The 23,466-nt window shown below is 52.6% G+C and overlaps 1 protein-coding gene across 3 annotated transcripts in view; it reads left to right on the plus strand.

Moving 5' to 3' along the window:
• The window catches only part of lama5 (laminin, alpha 5), a 58,402-nt gene that overhangs the window by 5,943 nt on the left and 28,993 nt on the right, over positions 1-23,466 (plus strand). Inside the window, exons 3-27 of one of the 3 annotated variants that reach the window (XM_072701793.1) lie at positions 10,328-10,445; positions 12,442-12,560; positions 12,729-12,899; positions 13,451-13,548; positions 15,073-15,188; positions 16,079-16,197; positions 16,669-16,759; positions 16,907-17,041; positions 17,167-17,226; positions 17,331-17,471; positions 17,602-17,739; positions 18,339-18,473; positions 18,612-18,746; positions 18,863-19,000; positions 19,189-19,238; positions 19,478-19,577; positions 19,764-19,816; positions 20,100-20,205; positions 20,395-20,494; positions 20,754-20,910; positions 21,526-21,664; positions 22,288-22,430; positions 22,560-22,663; positions 22,733-22,886; positions 23,050-23,213. In XM_072701793.1, the coding sequence (XP_072557894.1) occupies positions 10,328-10,445; positions 12,442-12,560; positions 12,729-12,899; positions 13,451-13,548; positions 15,073-15,188; positions 16,079-16,197; positions 16,669-16,759; positions 16,907-17,041; positions 17,167-17,226; positions 17,331-17,471; positions 17,602-17,739; positions 18,339-18,473; positions 18,612-18,746; positions 18,863-19,000; positions 19,189-19,238; positions 19,478-19,577; positions 19,764-19,816; positions 20,100-20,205; positions 20,395-20,494; positions 20,754-20,910; positions 21,526-21,664; positions 22,288-22,430; positions 22,560-22,663; positions 22,733-22,886; positions 23,050-23,213 (2,984 nt within the window). Of the gene's footprint in view, positions 1-10,327; positions 10,446-12,441; positions 12,561-12,728; positions 12,900-13,450; positions 13,549-15,072; positions 15,189-16,078; positions 16,198-16,390; positions 16,420-16,668; positions 16,760-16,906; positions 17,042-17,166; positions 17,227-17,330; positions 17,472-17,601; positions 17,740-18,338; positions 18,474-18,611; positions 18,747-18,862; positions 19,001-19,188; positions 19,239-19,477; positions 19,578-19,763; positions 19,817-20,099; positions 20,206-20,394; positions 20,495-20,753; positions 20,911-21,525; positions 21,665-21,912; positions 22,043-22,287; positions 22,431-22,559; positions 22,664-22,732; positions 22,887-23,049; positions 23,214-23,466 lie in introns of those variants that run through there. The other 2 variants (XM_072701794.1, XM_072701795.1) reach the window with 2 other exon arrangements.

Genomic DNA, 23,466 nt, shown 5'->3' on the forward strand with positions numbered 1-23,466 from the left:
TGGCGCTGGGTGCTTTTGTGTTTGCTTCATTATCGCGGTCTTTGTTTCATTTCCTGTTGTCTGGGTCCCGGGGCCGGTCTGTTTCATTGTAGTTTTTCCTGAAGGCTTTTTGCCTAAGAAGGACACCATCGAGAGTCCTGCCGCTTGACTCCTTTTAACTCTCAGGCTGAAAGCAGTCCGCAGAGTCAGGAGTCTTCAGTGTGTATGCTCCCGTGGCCGTGCAGAACATTCCGGAAAGCAGAAGCCGCCTTCATCCCCGGAGCTCATTTCCAGCACGCGACTCACACTCACTGTTGTTGTGTGACTGGGAACGTGGATATTAAGGTTGGCTTCCCGGCCGTGGGAGAAAGCACGTTTGATTTGCCATGTTTTTATTAAAACAGAGGCAGCAGTTTAGGAAACAGACTTCCCTCTGTGCATTCGGGCCGGGTCGGGGCCTTCCTGATTCCCCGGTCACCCTTCCAGCAGCGAGAGGGTGGGCGGACCGTGAGTCAAGTGGTTGTCATGGAGCTGTCACGTCTGATTGGCTACACGATGACCTTACATAAACCCAACTTTCGTTACTTGTACCGGTATGAGCCAGCGGTATCATTAGTGTTGAATTTTATTTATATCCCAAATGTAGTTCGATTTTGTGACATGACACGTACCTTGTTTGTCACATGACATGCAAATGGACCCCTCAGCGTGTGGTTACTCTCTTCTTATGGTTTGGAACCCCATCTGTGACTCTGAGCAGGATAAGCAGTTTGAGGATGGATGGATGGATGGATATGTTCTATTAGGGCGGGTTCAGCTGTGGACCATGAGGCCTGTCTCTCGTGATGACAGCCCCCCAGGTCACGGACACCATTGTAGGACTTTTACGACTCGTTTTCCGTCATCCTGCCCCTCCGCGGACTAACGACCTGCTACACAAATTCACGTCCGCTTCGGACAGCGTGCGCGCAGCTCGGACAGCGTGCGCGCAGCTCGGACAGCGTGCGCCAGCTCGGACAGCGTGCGCGCAGCTCGGACAGCGTGCGCGCAGCTCTGGACACACTGCACACGGGGGCGAGCTCTTCCTCCTCGACATGGCGTAGCAAGTACGAAACGCGCGGAGTACGAAACGCGCGGAGTACGAACGCGCGGATACGCGCATTGTCACCCCGCTATCGGCAAACTGTGCCGCTTGACCGGAGAAGAAGGAGCACTTCCACGTCCGCATGCGCAGTGCGACTACGCCAGTGTTTCCAGCTTTCGGGGGATGAACCAGCCCGTTGGATCTCTGTCGATTCTCTCTCCCCCAGCGGATACGGGGGCCACTCGGCTGCCTGTGCCCACCCTCACCACTCCCCATAGATACAGTCGCCTACAAAAGCTTCCACTGTCCAGCAGGGGGGGGTTTGGAAAGAGATGACCTCATTCATCTTGCTACTCATCTTCTTCTCAGCCCCCCCGGACATGCCGCTCTGTCTGTACAGAGTCCCCCCCCCCCCCCTCCTCCTGACTAACTTACCTCTTACTCATCCCTCATTTGTCTTTTATGCTCTGTAACAATCTTATCAGCACCCCTCCCCCCCGACACACACACACACACACACACACACTCCTGTTGCTATTCTCTGACTCTTTCATCATCTGTACCCAGCAGTGAGGCTGTCACTGACACACAGGCAGAAACACATTGACCTTAATAGGAGAGATGAATGGAGTGAGAGAGGCTGCGTGCAGGGAGGTGAAGAGGATCCGGTTAGGAAAAGGAAAAACAAGCCCTGCGGCGGGATGGGGGGGGGGATTTGGGGGGTTACCGCGTAGTGAGACGTACTGTAATTGTAAGTGGCCCAGAGCCAGATCTCTGACACCAGAAACAGAACCCTGTAATTACGCAGTGAAGTGTCTGTATTATCAGTGGTCTTCCGCTGAGGAATGCTAAGTTGACATTCACTGCATGTAAAGAACATTCTGGAAGGTCCTGCCAGAGTATGTAGCAGCCTGGGTTAGGTACCCGTTTTTAATTTCCTGTTTTCTTAATATAGGGAAACTCAAAGCTGCTCCTGGGAGTGTGTGTGTTCTGTGTGCGGTGTGTGTCCGTCCCGCACGTCCCCGTGTTAATCGGACCGCCCCCGCCGTCCCACACGGCCAGGCTCCTATGACACACGCGTGACGTGACTGAGTGTGAGTCGCTTTCCGTGCCGCAGCATCACTCCGCGGCGTGGCAATTTAACCAGACCGGTGACTCCAGCGCGTGTGGCCCGGTACAGCCTGGGTCGTCCAACCGACGTTTGTCAAGGACAGAAGATGGTTGTTGGATATTAGAGCATCAAAAACGAATAAACTTGGAATGTCGATTTAAGCTGTGAACGGTGTTGGGTTCCGGGGGGAGTGCTGCCCGAAAGCGGGATTGGATCCAACAGCCTGCTCTGCTTTTTTAAACCTGTTTTATCTGTAAATAAAGCACAGATGCTTCTGCAAAAGTATCCCTACAATTACATTTCCCACCCCCCCTGTGTGCTTTGCGTGGGTGGTGTTTGTATATCTGAAGCCAAAGTTTAAAGTTATTGTGATTTAGGTGTTGGTGTCAACTCTCTGCACGCATTCTTTGCGTGTGTAGCAGGAGGGTGAGGAGCATTTCAGGCGATGATCGTGACTCGCAACGAGACAGGAAACCGCCGTGGCACCTGAGGGGGGTGGGACTGAGGGGCTTGTCTGTTAAATTTGCAGTGCTGCCCCCAGATTGTTCATGTCTGATTGCTAGGTCGTCAGTTTCACATTGACAACTTTGGCAGTTTCACATCAGCGGTGATCTGATAGCGTCGGGGACAGTGTCCAGATGGTGGGGTCCTGCTCGGGGTGGGGGGGGGGTGGGGGGGGTTGACCCTTTCCTAAACTCCAAATGGAAAGCGGACGGCCAAACACCCAGGATGGGTGGCCCTTAGCATTAGCATCGTTAGCATTACTAGCCTTTCTGGGAAATGCCGCCACCCCCCACCAGCTGGCCCCTTTCACCAGGAGCTTCTTATCATGCTAAGCACCGGGTCAGCTGGTGTTTCCTGCTCCTCCCGACCTCAGCCTTTCTTAGAATGTCGAAGGGAGTCGCGGAATACTTTGAAATTTAGAAAATGGAGGAGGGGCGGGTCAGGGAGTGGGGGGGGGTGGGTGTAGTTGGTGCTGATTGCCTCCCGGCCTGTACGGGCTGTCCCACCACCGCGCGCCGGGCTGCTGTCTGGAAGATCGCGGTTGGAGCCGGTCGGCCCTTAGCTGTCTCCGCACCTTGCTGTCTCGAGTTCTCAGTTCCGTATCTTACGCCATTATGTTCTTATTTAGCAAATGCATTTATCAAAGCCCCCCCCCCCCAGTACCTGCTCAAGGGTACAACAGTAAAATCACTCTGCTGACCCCTGGGATTGGAACCTACAACCTTCCCAACCACAGGAACCAGAGACCAAACCCATATCTTGCCCAACACTGTGCTTGGATGTTTTTTGTTTTTTTTGGAAATAATTGATACTTTTATTGATCCCCATGGGAAGTTCTCTATATGCCTCCCCCTCTCTATAGGGAAGAGCAAGCTCAGCTGTAATGAGCAGTCACTCATAGCAGCACCCCAGGAGCTGGGGGTTAAGGGCCTCGCTGAAGGACGGGCTGAGGTCGGGCTTGAACCAGCAACCTTCTGATTACAGACACACAGGCTTGTCCCACTGAGCCACACCCTGACTGCTTTCAAGAAGTAACATATGTACATTTTAAACATGTGGCTGTCATTTTTAAAGTTCAGTTATTTTAACAATTGACTTATACATTATGTATGGGTGGGGGGGGGGGGGGGGGGGGGGGGGTCTGATAGTCTTTTGTCTACTGTTATTCTCTTCATGGTTCTTGGTCGCTATGTAATACCTTGTTTATTTTAGTTTACCCCTGAAGCCCTGGAAATCATTTTAATGCCAGCATGGGATGTTTTTGAAAAATCCTGACAGGAAGCTGGAAGCTGGAGGATCTCAGACTATTGTTCTCGTAATATTTGGCTATAGGGCTCCCTGTACGCTTCGCCCTAAAAAGGGGCCCCTCCCCTAATTCCAAATCACTTTGGGGGAGGGAGGAGGTGCAGTAAAGTGCTTAATACTCACCTTAATGTTAGTTATGTCCATTTGCGGCATGGTGTTTCCTTTTTCATCGGGTTACTTTTGGTCGGAAGGTTGTCGGCTCAAATCCTGGGGTCGGCAGAGTGATTCCAACCCGCAGTTGCTCCGGGGACTCTGCGATCTTCGCTTTGCATAAAAATGTGTGCTAAATCAAAAATAAAATGTAAATGTCAAAAGTCATTTCAGCAGCCACAAAAAGCCTCATAGACAGTCCCTGGGGTGATCTGGGCTGGTTTGCAGCATTTCATAACTAGTATACATTACTGTCAAAATGTGGTTACCAGACGGAGACGGATTGTGCGTGGTATGCCAGCGCCGGGTCACAAGACTGTCACGGTTATGAGGAGCCGGCGGTAAGCGATCCGGATGCATTGGCCGCGCCAATCCCATAATGCCACAGGTTCTGCCAGTAGGACAGCGTTGTGGGCACGTGTAGCTATGCCCCGGTGGCCGTGATACCAGACAGGCCGCCACCCCCCCAGCTCCCATGGGGAAATGTGCCGGATCCCCCCCGGCAGAGTCCAGAGCCGTGACCGTGAGTCCGGGGACGGTCGCTTTCACCAGACCTCGCGGTTAAACTCGCAGCCGAACATGTTATCTGAGAATGTGGAAATACTACTAATGCATTGTTGGGCTGTTATCATCTAAGATAATGCTTATATATGAATACCTACCTGTGCTTCAGGTTTAGAAATACATGGTGACTCCAATTCACCTTAGCAAGCTTTTTGACTGTGGGGTGGGGTGGGGTGGGGTGGGGGGGGGGGAGTGGGGGTGGGGAATAAGAACTAAATCCTATAATTACGGCGATTATGAAGGTTCCCAAGAAATTTCTTTGCCCAGACTGATTCAGAATGTAACGTTTAAACAATGGGTAATTAATGTTTTACATTAGATAGGAAACAAATTTAATCCGTGTCAGCTGAAATCATGTCAGTACACGCTAATCCCCAAAAATGATCGCGCATCTAGACTGAGGCTTACGGGTCGCAGTGAAGTGAACCTGGGTTTAGCCGGTGTGGGATAATGCCAGCAGAAGTATACACCTGGTGGGCAGTGTGCATGAGTGGAAGGTTGCTGGTTCAAATCTCAGGGTCACTAGTGTGATGTCACTGTAGGGCCCTTGAGCAAAGCCCTTAATCGTGTGATTGCTCCTTTGTACGTCACTTTGGATACATGTAGCTGCTAAGTTAATGTAAATGTACTGATATGGTGTCAGAGCTCCGCCCCTCCTGTAGGAGGTGCCCTAACAACGTGGCCTGTTCCTGTGTCTCCTGGAGGTTGGGGTCTCCCGTCAGGGCTGGGGGGCGGGGTGGCATATCAGGAGGGCTGAGACTATCTCAGCTGATAGCGGCCTTATCACTGCTGAGCACACCCCCCTCCCCCCCCCGGTGCTCCAGACACCCCCCTCCTCACACTCGTCTCACTCTCCTAGTGAAAGTGAAAATTCCCCTTGCGTCAGTTTAATTCTCACTCGTTTATTAAGCGGTAAACATAGCAGTGTCTTTAAAACTATTCACGATCAAATAATCGCGAAGGGTGTAGTAGGTTTACAGTAACACATTTTGACAGGAAAAAACCTTTAAACGATCCTTAAAAATCACCCCCCCCACCCGGGTCCTTTTCAGATGCTCGAATATTCACTCCCAAGTTGAGCATGATGTAATGTCACGCGTGATGTCGGCCGTTTCCGCGGCTCGCGGTGTGTTGGCGCTGCCCAAGACCATCACACCAGGGCAAAGATCCCCATGCATCCTACCCTGCGATTATGTTGGTGTGAGTGTCAAATTCAGAGCGGCCCACTGCAAGCAGAAGGTGGGGGGGGGTTGGTTACGAATTTCTCAGAGAATTAGAAATGGTTAGAAAATTGAAGTCCCCTAAGCGGGGGAGCGATGTGAGGCTGTTTGGGCTCCTTGCTTCTTGGAGAAAGGGGAGGATGCCGGCGTTCCTGAATCCCACGATTTCCCGTTTGGGTGGACGCGTCTTCCCATGATCACAAACACGGCATCACACACGGGGGTGTTTCAGAGATGTTTTTTTTCTTATCGTTGTTTTTTTTGGCTGGGGAGTCGACTTCCCCAGGCTTAGCTAATTGGATGTTCTTGACTGAACATCTCCCTGGATAGCACCCCCTCACTGCACCCCCCCCCCCCCCCCCCCACTCGGCCTGCCCAATATCCAAAAGCATTTTCCAGCAGGCCAGAGTTTCGAAATGCAGTAAGCAGTCCAGTCCCATCCCTAACCCTAACCCTAAACCTAACCCCAGTTAACCCTCAGATAACCCTCAGGCGGTCGTGTTTCTGCGGTCAAGTCCGATCCTCTCCGTCTGTGGCCCTTCCTGTCCTGTGGGGGGTGCTTGAACCCCACACCTCCTTGCCCCATCCTCCTCGGCAGCCAGTCATCCGACAGTTTTGAAAGCCGCAAGGCTCGAGTGGAGCAGGGAAGGCGATCAGACGGAATCAGAATCCCGTGTTCAATTTGCTGCCATGACTGTCACAGGGGCGTCTGGATGCATAGACCGCAGGGACCCACCGCGCTGCAGTGAAGCACCACACTTCCCAATGCCTCCTGCATAGGGCCCTTCCCAATGCCTCCTGCATAGGGCCCCCTGCAGGCAGAATGGCAGTACGGCAGGGTGGTATATGTGGCTCAGTGGGTTATGACGCCATGCATATGATCGGAAGGTCACCAGTTCAAATCCCAGGGCCAGCAGAGTGATGTCACCACTAAGTTCTTGAGCAAGACCCTTAACCCCCAACTTATCCAAAACTTTCTCAAAAATGTTCATCATTTTGGATAAAAACTGCTTAAAAGAATCTACCTAACCCCCCCGCCCCCCCTGCCCACAGATAGAGTGGGGGGTTATTTTTTTTCAGACTTGCCTTGAGGAGATCTGAGATTCAAGGTCACGCTATCTGCTAGTGACAAACCAAGCAATTCATTAAAATCTCCCTTGGGGGGGATAGGTGTCCATGGCCTGTCGACAGAGGGAGTCAGTTCAGTCCTCTGTAGTATTTCTGCACGGGGGTTGGTGTCTGGACTCAGTCAGACGGATAGCACATGCTGCAAGGCATGCACCCACCACCCACCTGGTGTACTGATGGCCACAGCTGTGCCGCGTCCCCTTACAGCTGGTCTCAGTGTCCCCTGGCTCCGTCGGGGGGGGGGGGGGGACGACGACGACAGTCTGAGATGCTTCGGGATTAACGGATCTCTGGGAAAGTGGGGTAGAGGGGGGTTTAGTGCAACCATGGGGCTCTGGTCACATGACTCTCCGCACTACGGGTGGAGTGACGTCGTTAAAGCATCCAGCCTCCCGTGGTCAGTGTGAGCTGTCCCCACCCCCTGGGACCCGACCCTCAGACCTGCCGGTACCCGCAGACGGAGACGCGTCAGGACCTGAGCTGACCCGCTGGGTCGGGGTCACGGGTTCACTGATTTCCCCAGGCAGCCCCCCGGTCCCCTTATCTCTCCCGCATGTGAAAGCCGAAGCCGCTGGCTAATTATTAAGCTAATTAAGTGAAAGGAGCCACTTGGCTGCCGTTCTGAGGTTTAAAGTGAGTGGGTGGGGGGGGGCGGGGTCTGGACTGCAGAACAGGGCGGGGCCAACCAGGTCCCATGCCCGGGTTTGATTTTGGAACATAATTGAGAATGAAGTGATAAAGTGACACAACAAAATCACCTACAAATAATTTAATGCAGACTGATAAAACTTTTATAATTAAAGCTCAAGTTACATCTGATCCAAAAGCAAACGGATAAGTGGACTTGACATTATGTCACCCGCCCTTGTTCAGATGCAGCCTGCGGTCCACCACTGGAGGAATTTAGAAAATGCTTTTAAAAAAGACAAGGAAAGTTTGACACGCTGAAACGTGACCTCAGGCTCAGTTTCTTGTGCATACTTTGTATCTTGAGCTGTTTGTGCCCCTAAGTTTTACAATCTTCTCTGATCCGCTCCTGGCAGAGACCATGTGACAAATTGCAGCGCCTGTGGCATTGCTGTGGGTGGGGCATTGCTGTGGGCGGGGCCTCAATCACCACATGGCTGCAGTATCCAGTTAAATCCGGTCTGATAGAGCTGTTTCACTGCAGGGAATGATGTTGCGTCCTTGCCGGGTGCGCGCTGGATGTTTTGGGATCTCGACTGCGGTTTTGGTCTATAAAGCTGTCTATTTAAAATGGTGTGAAAAAATATTCAGAAATGGAAAAAAAAGTTATATATGAGTAGCATGTATAGAATTGCCAAGTGATGCCTGTAAAGTGGGACCATTAAGTCAGACGAAGTTTCAGTACCTTATACTTGGAATAATGCTTTTTAAAAAATAAAAATAAAAAATTGTGTAAAATGTCTTCGTAAGCCAGCCATGAATCGGACTGGGGGGCTGCACTGTGCTCCCCCCGCATTCTGCAGCTCCCCGCTCCCTCTGAAAATCACGTTTATGAATGATGACCCCATCATCTACACCATGCCGGTAGTGTGTTTGTTTATAGCCCGAGGTAAAACAAGCATGTCATTCGTAAGATGTTCAAAGGACACGGCTGTTTATCTGGATAAACGCGTCGCACACCTGCACAAAGTGTGTAATTGCGCTCCCCTACCTTTTACAGGGGAATCGTGCAACTCGCCCGGGTTTCCGTCTGAGAGTCACCGGTCACAGAGGAACGATAAGCCTTTCCTTCTCACTTCCATCTCCATCATCATCTCCAGCACACCTGCCTTTGGCTGGAGAAACCTGCAAACGTTTCTCAAATGATTCCAGAACATTCTTTATCTAACATTGAAGCCACGTTCATGGGTGCCCCTCCCCAGGGGGGGGATATGTGTCTCATGGCCTCCTGATGTTTTCTAGAAACGGTACTTTAGCTAAAGACTTAAACCTCAAAACGGAACTAAATGTCCCCAGGACCCTTTCGCACGGTTGGATTAGAATGATCCTATAAACATCTGTTAAATTCACAAAGGTGAGCGTGGTCAGTGTTTATTATTCTTCATTGCTATTTTAAATACTCCATTCCTGTGCTTACCTGAAGAGCTCTTTTATGTAGACAGACAGACAGACTTTATTAATCCTGAAGTAAACTGCAGGTTTACAGTAGCAGAACACACACAAACATTTAGACAGTAAAAAAAAAGATGTTTAGACACTAATAAACAGTAACAATAAACAGTAACAATAAACAGTAACAGTGCAGAGAATCTCAAATAAAATATTGTGCAGAACTCCATAGTAACGACTCAGTAATGAATTGTCTTCCATGGTGAGTTGTACAGTGGAGTAATGAATGTTCGGATGTTCTGTATATAGGGATGATATTTCTGGTCCATAGTGGTAAGAAATACCTTAATAGGTAAGTAGATTTAAACAGCCCCCCCCCCTTCCTGCCTCCCTAGCCAGCAGTGGGATGGAGATGCCCCCCCAACAGCTGACTAGAGCACCCCCGGGTGTTTATAATGTGGCAGACCGCAGGGGTGTAGAATGAACTGAGATTTACAGGAGTGCTTTACTTGCCAGTGACTGCCCTGGGTTGGGGGGCTGGGGTTGATTTGTGATGTCTGTCGCTCTCAGCTTGACTAATCGCATGCAGAAGGCCTCTAACATCTGGCTATCCTGCCGCAATCCCCAAGTGACCTCTGACCTCCTAGCGTCTGCATACGAGTGGAGCCTCCGGCTTGTCCCTTGCAGAGCTCGGCGCTGGCCACTAAGGGGCGCACTTGGTGGAGAGCAGGACGATACTGGGAACGCGCAGTGTGTCCTTGATGAGCAGGTGTAAATCACTGAGGCGCTGTGGGAATTCAGTGCGGGCCTTACGGGGGTGTCCCCACTCTGGGGTATATAAGGTTACGGGGGTGTCCCCGCTCGGGCACTCATCGGTACGGGAAGCAATGTATGTAACACTTTTGATTAATGTTACAGTAATTTTACTTTCCTGTTTCTATATAAATATGTATTTTGTAGATACTTTTGTCCAAAGTCATGTAGAAGTCATGAAACATTGGGGTCAAAGAGAACAATGGCAGTCAACATCAGCACCCTCTTCCAGCCATGGGATTCAAACCCACAACCTTCCGGGCGCAGAGCCCTACCCCACTGTGTTACATAGCCCCCAACTTCCACACTTCCTTTCCGTAACTGACGCAGGCGGGCCACCTCCTCGGCCCCTTGGTCCTCACTGCGTGCCATTTTTCCTGTCTGCCCCCACAGCTATTCCACGTCGCCTACGTTCTCGTGAAGTTTGCCAACTCCCCCCGGCCGGACCTCTGGGTGCTGGAGCGCTCCGTCGACTTCGGGGAGAATTATCAGCCTTGGCAGTACTTCGCCTGTGAGTACCGTGAGCGCCCTTGATCTGCCGGCCGTGATGGTAGCCCTTGCTGATGTAGCCGGGAATCCCTGGGGATGTGGTTGGGGGGGATGATGCAAAAATAAAGAGCTTGAGCTGATCAATCTGTTTGTCGATGGATGGATGGCTTATTAATCCCAAAGAAAATTGCAGAGTGTCTTGAATTCCTAAATTCTTGAAGATCTCATTTACAAAAATCATAACTTTTTTGCTTTTCACGAGTGACTCATGTTTTTCCATGGAGGACTTTCAGCTCACAGGTTCAGGCTCTGGACGACGTTCGTGGTATTTAAGCTGGTTTGAAGTCCCGTGCAGTTTCACCACGTCCCTGTTTCCGGGGAGATCCCAGATCAGGCTGTGCTTTTACTGATGACGTGTTTGGCCTTTCAGAAAATGTTTGGATTGTTGGGAAAGAGTAGAATGCAAACACACTTGGCTTTACCTGTTCGATAAACTCGCTCAGTAATGTAAAGGTGTGGCCCTGTGTTTTGTTTACCCTGTACTGTGTATGTGACTTTGTGAGGGTCTGCCTGCGTGTTTGTGTGTAATTTATCATGTGCCCATGTGCGTGTGAAGGCATGCAGACTGTGCCTGTGTGGGGGGGCTGTTTATGGTCTGCGTCATTGTGTCTGTATCTGTTTGTGTTAGTGTCTGTCTGTCTGTCTTTGTCTTTACCACATTGCGGGGAGTAAATGTCCCCTGTTACTTTTTAGCTTATAGGTACATTCTTCAGGTTCCCACAATATTAGCCTCACTAACACAGCCATATGTCTTGTCTTGTATTTAGTTTGGTTACTTATGGTTAAGGTCATCATGTTAGGATTAGAGATTTCCCCATAGAAATGAATGGAGAGTCCCCACAAAGATGTAATCATTAACCTGTGCGTCTGTGTGTCTATGTCTGTCTGTCTGTGTTGAAGCTGTCAGCCCCAGCGTGAGGGTAAAATATTCCAGTCATCTGTCCCAGTTCCTTCGAAGCAGAGAGCAGGCCCCAGTGAGACACTGTCTGCATGCCCCCCCCCCCCATAAGCAGATCCTCTCTGTGCTTGTAGCACAAACGCAGCCGCTGCATTCCTGCATTAAATCAGGTGTCACTCGATACACGCCGACGGAGACGGCGAACAATGGCAGCAGTACAGCCTCTCAAGGGCACGACGGCGGCGGGTTGCTGGATCCAGTGCGCGGGGATCGCTTTGTAACCCAGAACTTGGAAAGTCACCCCCCCTGACCCCGATCGTCCAGGCTGCCAGTGCAGCAGCACTCCGCCCCCCCCCCCCCGGGAAGGTCACAGCATGCCTGTGTGTGGGGGTTTGGGCCAGGAGATAAGGGCAGGTGGCCGGGAGCGTCCGGGGGGGGGACCTGAAGGCCGAAGCCTGACTCTGAGCTGTGGCTCCCACGCTGTTTGTCGTCCCCCCCCCCCCCCCCAGCCCGTCTGTCACAGTGACTCTCTCAGGAATGCACACCACACCGTGAGAAGCAGCAAGCACTTCGCGGGGAAGTTGCCGCGTTCGCCTGTGGTCTTTAGCGGTTAGCGGCTCTCGCTCTGATCTCTTCTCGTCTGCTTCCGTGTCTAAATGCTCAGTGTCGCCCCAGGTTGAGGGATTTCGAATCCGTGTTGCCTAAGCAGGACTCTCCCTTAACATTTAAGATGCTGCTTATTCTCTGAGAAGAGCTGGCAAGTCATCTGCCAGCTATCGCTTAATGTCCCCAATGAAAACACTGGCTTTAGTTTCCATAAATAGCTAACGATTCCAAAGACAAGTCGGTGATAATTAAACTGAGCCATTATTTACAGTTCCACAATACCCCGGAGTGTGTGATTATGTCGACTGGAGATTTGAAATCACATTGTTATGTTCGGAGTATCTGTGTATAAATACAATTGAAACATTCTAGCAATGATTTATTATTATTATACTTCTGTTTATGTTCAGCATAGATTAGCAGATGTTTCTTGTCTGTTTTTGCCCTGGATCAGCTTCCAAACGGGACTGCATTGAGCGCTTCGGTCAGAGAACAATCCAGCGTATCAACAAGGACAACGATGTCATCTGCACGACTGAATACTCGCGCATCGTCCCTCTGGAAAATGGGGAGGTGCGTATACATGGACACTTACGGCACTTAGACGTTTGTGTATTCGGTCTCCGTAATACTGTTAAGCTTGGAAGATGTGTGAAGTCGCGTCACTTTGCCTCCGGGCTTGCTGATGTTTCGGGGTGTGGCGTGTGGGCCTCAGTTAATCCCATGTTTCCGTGACGGCAGATCGTTGTCTCCCTGGTGAACGGGCGTCCGGGGGCTATGAACTTCTCTTACTCACCTGTACTGAGGGACTTCACCAAGGCCACCAACATCCGCCTGCGCTTCCTACGCACCAACACCCTGCTGGGACACCTCATGGGCAAGGCGCTGCGCGACCCGACCGTCACACGCAGGGTGGGCATCTCCCGTCGGCCTAAAACAACCTTCCGGAGGTTGGGTGCCGGAGATTAGCAACTGCCTCGTGTAGAAGCATCCAGCGGCGGAGTTTACCAGCATTTACACCACGGCCGCCCACAGTATTAAATAAAAACCTTCCTTATTTAGGAGATGCTGAAACGGCGCGTTCTGCTAACTAGCTAGCTAGCTATGATCTTCTGACTACTCCACTGGCTATTTATTTAGTTTCTGAGACATCTGAGTCGGGGGGGGGTTAGGGGCGGCCCAAAGTAACTTTCTGATTGGGGCCCCAAAAACGACAACCCCGTCCCCAGAAGCACTGGCCGATGGACACGTTTGTTCCTCACACGAGCTTCACCTTTGACCATTGACTGCAAACATGCTATTCTGTCCCTGCTGATCGGGCCACACCTTCCGATACAGCTTGGCCCGACCCAGATCAGGACCACTATGTCTGATGTTGGCCGGGATTATTTCATAAACCGTTAAGACTTGCCGTAGTGCTTGCACCAAAATCACGGTGACTGATCCCTCTTTGCCCACTGCAGTATTACTACAGCATCAAGGACATCAGCATTGGTGGCCGGTGCGTGTGCAACGGGCACGCAGATGCCTGCAACGCCAAGGACCCCAACAACCCCTACAGGTGAGCGACAGAACTGCCTCTTCACAGGCCACGGATTCTCTGATTGCAATGCTCAGCTTGATTTAGCCATTACTTATTAATGTCTAGCTAGCTATTACTGCTTAACATTATCCGTGTGGATGTAAATAAATAAATCACACTTGGGGTAAAGGTGTAGGGATTTAATAAATCTGGAATACAGAGCGAAATCGTAATTAGGGTATGTAGGGTTTTGTCAGTCTCGTCTCCTGGGGTCCTCGATGCTGAAAGCCTAAGAAACAGGAAATGACATCATTTGAATCGGTGGGGGAGGAAGAGGGAAAATAAGAAAGGATACCAAATGCTCAACGGGGAAAAGTGAAGGGCATTTGATAGATAAGCGGACGGAAGCTTCTGGAAGATAAGCACACAGAGTGTGATTCATCTGGAGATGGATCAGGGTGGGGGGACATGAAAAGCAGAAAAGAATGAGGGATGGAAGAGGATAAGAGCCATAGGGAGTGTGCTGCAGGATCCTGTGGCTTACGGGCGATCAGGCCCCCGGCGGGCCGTTTCCCGGACGCTGACCTGCACAGGGTGTCAGGTGACAGATGGTGACGGGTCCCAGGTCTCTGACGGTCTGTGACTTTCGTTAGAATAGCGATCAGTGTGACACAAAGCAGGCTGCGGAGACCGGCCGTTTGTCTGCGATTTGGGGGGGAAATTGTTTCAATTTTACACATCGCTGCCGAGGTCATCGGTGATCCTTCGAAACACTTATGGGGGTTTCCTTTATTTGTGTATAAGTCTCTGTGTGAAGTGTAATGAATGTTTCCTGTTTCCTGCTTGTGTGTGTGTGTGTGTGTGTGTGTGTGTCAGTGAGTGAGGAAGGCAGAGAGGCCCATACAGTTATAACTCGTAAAATTCTAGCCAAGGGACTCGGTTGATGGACTTCATCTGTATATGGTGACTGGAAGGTCACAGAAGGTGGCTCGTGCCTTCAAAGAGATACATTTCCGCTTTGATTGCACACACACGCCTGTATGTCATTCCTGGGAATAAGTCGCACGTTCTCAAAGCGCCTGACTCGAGCCCTAGACTTTGCAGGCGGATACAGGCCAGATCTCTGTGTCAGGTCACCTGGGGCTGAGGGATTGTGGGTAATGGAGGCAGTTAGGCATTACAGGCAGGTAACTGAACCAGGCTGGGGGGAGGGGCATAGACAGAGGGGGATCCCTCGTAGAGGATTAGGGTAATTTCACCACGGGGAAGGTTTCTGGGGTTAATGTCCTGTCACGCTTGGCTGTCAGCTTGATGTTGGGATGAAGTGTAGCTCAGTGGTTTCGGTCACTAGGCCTGTGATCAGAAGGTTGTTGGACCAAATCTCAGGGTCGGCAGTACAGTTTCTCCTTGAGTAAGACCCTTAGCCCCCAATTGCTCCAGGGACGGGCTGACCCTGTTTCACCAAATGCATGTTGCTTTGGATTAGAGTATCAGTTAAATGAAAGAGTCGTCTTGTGTGTTTAGCGTATGCTAACCCCTGCGGCGTTCTCTGGCCCGTCCCAGGCTGCAGTGTGACTGCCAACACAACACGTGTGGCCCATCATGTGACCAGTGTTGCCCCGGATTCAACCAGATGCCATGGCGACCGGCAACCACCGACAGCGCCAATGAATGCGAACGTGAGTCCTTTCTGGAAGTCTCCGTTACACCCGTGCACGCGAGACTCAAATTTTTAGCCCTTTGTGTTCCTCATCTGTTGCTATGGAAACAGGTGTCCTGAAGGTATTAGTTTAACTAATCCCTGAATTCGAGAGTAACGCGTCCTAGACTTTCTGAACTTTTCCATAAGAGGGCACATCACTGTTGACAACTGTTTCTGTAATTTTTTGTATTTGTTTACAGCAATATAAAACAACCGAATGCTCTGTAAGGTCATCACTTTATGAATAAAGATTTTTTTTTCCTTCAGGCTTGGACCAAAGTAGGCCGTGAAACGTATAGACGCAGTAGGCCTCGTCTGAGACCCTAACCCTCCCAGCATTATGTGAAACCCTATACCCTCAATCGAGGTGTCAACACCCCCACAGAAACAAACTTCTTTGTCACCAGACCCCCCCCCCCCCTCCCCCGCGGCTGTCAGTGGACGAGAGGCTTTGAAATGAGTCCAAAAACGATTAGCCTTCACTTACCTTAAAGTGGAGGGCGGTGCGTGTCTGCGTACGGGTTTATCTTAAGCGCCGTGTCGCCTGAACACACCCCAAGGCACGTGATTGCCGAGGCGGCCCCCGGCAGGGGTTTGGGTCACATGGCGGGGATTGGAGTCATGTGGTATCGCGTTCAGAGGGGCCGCCTCTCTTTAAGCTCGAGACCCTCTTCATCCCACATTCCGCTTCTCTCCTTCTCCCCTCCCTCTATCTGTGGCCCCTGCTGCCTGCTTGTTTCCTGGGTATCTGTGTGTGTGTGTATGTATATACCACATATATAGTATGTATGTAATGTAAATTAAATGTTTAAAGCAGGTCTCTCTCTCTCTCTCTCTCTCTCTCTCTCTCTCTGCCTCCTCCTGCAGCTTGTAACTGTAACGGGCATGCATATGACTGTCACTTCGACGCGGAGGTGGACCGGCAGCGAGCCAGCATCAACCTGCAGGGGGAGCCGCGGGGGGGCGGAGTCTGCCGGGACTGTCAGGTGGGTCTGACCTGTTGGGGGGCAGAGTCTGCCGGAACTGTCAGGAGTGTCTGACCCGCAGGGGGGGCGGAGTCTGCCGGGACTGTCAGGTGGGTCTGACCCGCTGGGGGGCGGAGTCTGCCGGGACTATCAGGTGGGTCTGACCCGCAGGGGGGGCGGAGTCTGCCGGGACTGTCAGGTGGGTCTGACCCGCGGGGAGGCGGAGTCTGCCGGGACTGTCAGGTGGGTCTGACCCGCTGGGGGGCGGAGTCTGTTGGGACTGTCAGGTGGGTCTGACCCGCAGGGGGGCGGAGTCTGCCGGGACAGTCAGGTGGGTCTGACCCGCGGTGGGGTAATGGAGTATTGTGTAGATAGGCGGATGGAAAGTATTGTGGGTAATGGAGACGGTTGGGTGGTACAGCAGGGTAACGGGTGTTTTTTATTTATTTATTTTTCCATTAAGTGAAACATTTTGTCTGGTTCCTCGCACAGCACCATACTATGGGGATCAACTGCGACCGCTGCATTTCCGGATACTATCGGTCCCCTGAGCACCCGTTGGACTCACCGTGGGCCTGCGCGCGTGAGTGACGCCGCCCTTGTGGCCGCCCTTGTGGCTGCCATTCTCCCCTATCATTGCTCGCTCACCCCCTCCGGGTAATACTGGCCCATGTTAGCGCCTCTGGGCTGTCTCTAAGACCGGGCCGCCGCCCCTCTGCCCGCCCCCCAGCTTGTGACTGCCAATCGGACTTCACGGACGGCACCTGTGAAGATCTGACTGGCCGCTGCTACTGTAAGCCCAACTACACGGGCGAAAACTGTGATTCCTGTGCCGAGGGCTACCTCGATTTCCCCCAGTGTCTCCGTAAGTCTGCCATCTGGGCCGCCTCCTTAATGTCAGCTCCGCCCCTTAACTTTAACCCCGCCCCCTATAACCTGGAGCCCAGCCTGCTGACTCCTCATAATCACCTTGTTTTGCTTCACCTACAGCCACCCCTCCTTATCCCAACAATGGGAAAGACGAGGTCCTCCCCGCGAGTCACATCATACGTAAGCCAATCATGTGCCTAGAGGGGAAGGGGAGCTTGGACAGTGTCGCCCTCTGCTGGCCAGGCATTTGAAGTAGCTGGCCGTCTGCTGTCTTGCTTCCCCAGATTGCGACTGCAACCCCGCCGGCACCGAGGACCACACGTGCCGGGCGGACCCCCACACAGGCGCCTGCGTCTGTAAGGAGGGCTTTGCGAGCCCCCGGTGTGACCATTGTGCCCCCGGATTCCACGGCCCCAGCTGCCAGAGTATGTAGGCCTTCTCTGCACAGAACGATCCATTAAGTGGGTGGGGGGGGGATTGTGGTGCGAGCATGAAATGTGTTAAGCCGCCGTTTGCACGGCAGTGAGGTGTCTCTGTGTCTTAACGCCCCCCCAGTCTGTCAGTGCCAGGGGCCTGGCTGCCTGGATGGCGCGTGTGACCCAGTGACGGGACAGGCCGTTTGCCACCCTGGGTACCAGGGCTTCGCCTGTGATCAGTGTGCCCCTGATTACTTCAGCTACCCCCTGTGCCAGCGTAAGACCCCGGCTCTCTAGTTTCCTCATGCACGACTACCATCATTCCCAGGCTGTTACTCAGCGGTACTCATGCTCCTCCTCCTCTCTGCCCCTCTCCTCCTCTCTCACCTCTCACTCGTTCTCTCTCCCCACCTCTCTCCTCCTCTTTCTCACCCTCTCTATGTCTCTCCTGCTCTCTCCTTTCCTCTCTCCTACGGTCTCCTCCTCTCCACTTCCTCCCCTCTCCCTCCTCCTCTTTATTTTGCTCTCCCTCCCTCCCCTATCTTCTCCTCTCTCCCTCCCTTCCCTCTCTCCTCCCCTCTCTCTACCTCCTCCCTCCTCCTCTTTATTTCCCTCTCCCTCCCTCCCCTATCTTCTCCTCTCTCCCTCCCTCCCCTCTCTCCTCCTCTCCCTCTCTCCTCCTCTCTCCTTCCCTTCCCTCTCTCCTCCCCTCTCTCTACCTCCTCCCTCCTCCTCTTTATTTCCCTCTCCCTCCTTCCCCTGTCTTCTCCTCTCTCCCTCTCTTCCCTCTGTCCTCCTCTCCCTACCCTTTCCCCTCCTCTGTCCCTCCCTCTGTCCCTCCCTCTCTCCCTCTCACCCCCCCCCCCCCCCCCACAGTGTGCAGCTGCAGTGCTGTGGGCTCCCTTTCCGGGGGATGTGACCAGTTTGGTCGCTGCCGGTGCCGTCCCGGGTTCCAGGGCCCACGCTGTGACGAGTGTCTCTCGGCCTTTCTCTCGTACCCGTACTGTCAAGGTGTGTGGATGGGGTTGGGGGAGCGTCTACCTGAATGGCTCAGCTCCTCGTTGAGTGACTGAACGTTGAGGGCGTGTTTGTTGGCTGGCCCTGATTGCTCTGCTCTGTGCTGAATCAGTCCCCTTCCTCCCCTCCCAGTGTGCTCATGCGATCCCAGGACCTCCCTGGACTCCGACTGCGGTCCGTCCGGACACTGCCGCTGCCGGCCCAATTTTGCCGGCCCGTCATGTGACCAGTGTGCGCCCGGTTACTACGGTTACCCCAGCTGCATCCGTACGTCCACCTACATTCAAGCTTTTACTTAGATAATATGGGCTCACAAACCTCCTCATCCAGTAGGGATGTGAACCCTCTACTCACTGCGCGTCTGAACATCCCCCCCCATGCAGCCTGCCAGTGCTCCCACGAGGGGTCACGCTTCAGCTCCTGCGACCAGCTGACAGGACAGTGCAGCTGCCTGTCCAGTGTCGTAGGTCAGCGCTGTGACTCCTGCAGCCCCGGATCCTATGGCTTTCCGCTGTGCCAAGGTACCGTCGTCGGGTGACGGGTGGGGTTCCACGTGGGTGGGGCTCTGGGTGGGTGTGGCCACACAGTAGGTGTGGCTACTGGTGGGCGTGGCTCTGGGCAAGCACGTGCTCCGTGTTACTGCACACACTGGGCCTGTTTCAGTGTCAGTGGTAACACTGACAAGGTTTGCCGTCTCTCTGTTCTGCAGCGGCCACTTGCAACCCGGCGGGTTCGCTGCAGATTGAGGCCTCCCCTGCCGTAAGTACAGGACGTTCCAGAAAAGTGGAAAAATGACCTGCATCCCCTCTGGGTTTAACTCCTGCAGGTTCTTCTTGCTTCTACTCATTAGGAAGCCATCCGCCACTCACAACGGGTCTTGGCACGTTCAGTCTGGATGCCGTTCTTCCTGAATGTATCTGTACTTCCGAGGAAGGTTCGGGAATCTGAATGGATTTTCATTGGTCCGTCTCACTCGCCTGCCCGCTTCCCCTCCTCAGGGCTCGTGCGAGTGCCGCGTGTATGTGGAGGGACCAGCATGTGACCAGTGTAAACCCCTGTACTGGAAACTCTCCCCCGACACCCCGTATGGATGCTCCAGTAAGGAACCTTCCAGAAAGCACCACACCCGTATATGGATAGCCAATTCATGGTCCATTAGCCTGGCTGTGTGTGACCGTGTGTAACTGTGAATGACCATGTGTGAAGGTGCAAGACTGTGAATGACCATTTGTGACAATTAACGACAAAGCATGACCGTGTGTGACCGCATGTGCTCTTTCCCAGGCTGCGAATGTAACATAGACGGCATCATCAGCTCAGTGGCGGAGTGCGTTCAGGTACGAATCTGGGTGTAACTCGTAAATATGCAGCCATTTCTGGCCTTGACATGGGGGGGGCTGGCCGATGGGAAGGTCTGCTCTGGCACATGCTTAATGATACAGAAACACAACTGACACAACTGGTTAGGCTATACCGGAACACGCGTGTACTCTACGCGGCAAATTAGTGGAGAAAAATGTGGGTAGCAGCTCATCGATGTTCCGATTTGTTTCCGTGTTTTTCCGGCCCGACCGCATTACACTGTATGTAATTTGAACGAGACTCTCTGTCGACCCCTAGAGCACGGGGCAGTGTTACTGCAAGCCCGGTGTCTGTGGGGGGACCTGTGCCGTGTGCAAAGACGGCTACTTTAACCTGCGCAGTGACAGCTTCTTTGGCTGTCAGGGTGAGTCTGACACACATACTCACGCCCGGAAACTCTCTCTTATTTCCTTGCTCCCTTTCGGTGTTTATTAACATGCACCACTGCGTGTTTTTACCTCTGTGTTTATCTGTGTGTTGTTTTGTCTGTTTGCGTGTCTACATATGTCATTTGTGTCTGTGCCCGTCCGTACCTCTCCCCCGCCCCCCACAGGCTGTCAGTGTGACATCGGCGGGTCTGCTGGACTGTCATGCGGAGAGAGGAATGGCCGCTGTCGATGCCGTCCCAATGTGGAGGGACCGAAATGCAACCAGTGAGTGTGAACCCAGGACCCTCGAGGTTTGGGAGGGCCCCCTGTTGACCACAAACAGTCGCTACGCTTAATATTACATAAACGCGTTCCTTATGTGGGAGATGCTGAAGCAGCATGTTCTGCTAACCAGTTAGCTACCATCTTCTGACTCTACTAACTAGCTATATATTTTTCATATAGTTTTTGAAAAATCTGAGGGGAAATTTTTTTGAGTGGGGTCTCAGAAACCACTCCCCCCCCCACACATAAACACACACAGGCCCCGTCCGGATCATTACTTCCCGGACCTGCACCACCTGAAGTTCGAACTGGAAGACGGGAGCATGCTGGACGGACGGCCGGTGCGCTTCGGCTACGACCCGCTGGAGTTCCCTGGCTTCAGCTGGAGGGGATACGCCCAGATGTCGCCCATCCAGGTGAGAGCCAGCCAGACGGTCAGCTCCACATCACTGCAACCTTATGTTCCACATCACTGCAACCTTATGTTCCACATCACTGCAGCCTTATGTTCCACATCGCTGCAACCTTATGTTCCACATCACTGCAGCCTTATGTTCCACATCGCTGCAACCTTATGTTCCACATCACTGCAGCCTTATGTTCCACATCGCTGCGACCTTATGTTCCACATCACTGCAGCCTTATGTTCCACATCACTGCAACTTTGTGTTCCACATCGCTGCAACATCACTTATTTATGTCATACAATTAGCGTCATGTTTTTATATATGGATAAAATGAATGCATACTTTGCTTGTAGAACTGTGTTTATTTGCATTATTTGTAATGTCAATTTTTTAAATGTAGAATGTAAATATGTTACTCACATCCTTGGGCTTTCTCTAGCTTGCATGTTCATGAGCTCTTATCTGGAAAGTTCCGCGACTCTCCTGCCCATTCTTTACTTTGGCTCTGTTGCTGGCTTGCTTGAGTTTGTGGGTGTATTATGGGATATGCTGGTGTGGTTGGGGGATGCTCTGCACCATTCTCCTTCCTGCTCTCTCTTCCCTCCGGCCCACCCCACTCCCCAGTCCAAGGTGATGGTCAACGTGCTCGTTGTGTCCCCGGACCTCTTCCACGTGGTGCTGCGCTACGTCAATCATGGCGTCAGCGGAGTGTGGGGAACCGTGTCTGTGCTCGAGGACAGGAGGAACTTTGTTTGTGGCAACTGTAAGTGATGGTACCCCCCCCCCCCCCCCCCACCCTGTTAACCCCTGCCCTCACCCTTGGCTGTCTTTCTCTGTGGGAGCCAGAGGGTCTGATCAGGAGGTGTCATTCCGCGCACGCTTCTGGGATCTCCCTCCCGGCTAATCGAAGCCCCGCCCCATCCATCCCAGCACGAGTTGTTTAACTCAGATTCTGTGTCCGGTACACCCCACCCCCCCATCCCCATCCCCATCCCCATCCCCCTGTTCCAGAACAAAGTCAAAATCTTGGTGCACGTGATGGAAGCCAACTTCTATCTTACCCGCGTCATCCTGAGATATGTAAATAGAGGAGATGCCGTCTCCTATGGTAAAATAACAGCCTATCAGTCCAGTAAGAGAGGTACGTGTGCCCTGGGCGACAGCGCCACCTTGTGGAGAACCGCTAACCATGACATGTGTCTCAAACGTTTGTGCTGTAATACACTTTCAATTTTACTTTAACTGAATAACTAATGACTGACAGACTGATTTGGATTGTGTATGGTCACCTGACCTCATGACCCCAGTTAGGATAAGCCGTTGATGGATGGATGGATGGGTGGATGATCTTACTCACCTTTCTGTTGCTCTTTTGTCCCCCATCAGGCTCAGCGCAGTCCAAACAGATCCTGTTCTCCCCGAGCACGGAGCCCACCTTCATCAACGTGCCACAGAACAGCTTTGTGGAGCCGTTTGTGCTGAACCCCGGCATGTGGACGGTGGTCATCGAGGCCGAGGGCATCCTCCTGGTGGGTGTGGGGGGGGTCACAGTGGGGGGCGCTTTCAGGAATCACCCCACACGCACACATGCCACACATGTTTGATGAGATGTCATGGGTGTCGCCATGGTAACATCTATGCCACCCCCCCCCCCCCAGGACTTCCTGGTGCTGCTGCCCAGCGCGTATTACGAGGCTCCCATCCTGCAGGTCACAGTCACCGAGCCGTGTACCTACGCCCCCCTGGCGGATGCCAGCCAGAAGTGAGTGACCCGCAGCCAAGGAGGGTGGGGCATGGTCACAGTCCAGGTCATAACGTCCCTGTCTTCCAGCTGCCTGCTCTATACCTACCTCTCCCTGGACGGCTTCCCTCACGTCTCCGGCGCAGAGCTCAGCTGCCGGTCCGGGAACCACCTGCCCCGGCTCTGCCACACAGAGAGGATCACAGCACAGCACCCCCCCATGGCCGTGTGCAGGGGCAGCGACGTGAGTGCCGGCCGCAGTGTCTGTCATTGTCTGTCTGTCTGTGTCTGCCTGTATCGGTCTTTCTGTCTATCTGTGCCGGTCTGTGTCTGTCTGTCTGTGCCGGTCTGTGTATCTGTCTCTGCCTGTCCTTTAGAATCACACAATTGTCAACCCCCCCCCCCAGGTGACGGTGCAGCTGCGCACGCCGGTCCCCCAGCCCGGGGACTATGCCATAGTGGTGGAGTATGCCAGCGAGGGGGAGGCCCCCCAGGGCCTGACGGTGTCGGTCACCGTAGTGGGAGGGGGCACACAGCTGGAGTACCTCACTCTGCTGCACTGCAACTACAGGTGAGGTGTCGTAACGATCTATATAATGTTTGTAAAACACTTGGAAAGCCTGTGATTAGTACAGTGTTTTATAAATGATTGATTAATTAATTTAACAGGTATGCTAGCAGGTCGTAACTGCTAAAGGTGCGCTAACAGGTCGTAACTGCTAAAGGTGCGCTAGCAGGTCGTAACTGCTAAAGGTGCGCTAGCAGGTCGTAACTGCTAAAGGTGCGCTAGCAGGTCGTAACTGCTAATGGTGCGCTAGCAGGTC

The sequence above is a fragment of the Paramormyrops kingsleyae genome, chromosome 18, assembly GCF_048594095.1.
Source record: "Paramormyrops kingsleyae isolate MSU_618 chromosome 18, PKINGS_0.4, whole genome shotgun sequence".
In the NCBI taxonomy this organism is placed as follows: Eukaryota; Metazoa; Chordata; class Actinopteri; order Osteoglossiformes; family Mormyridae; genus Paramormyrops; species Paramormyrops kingsleyae.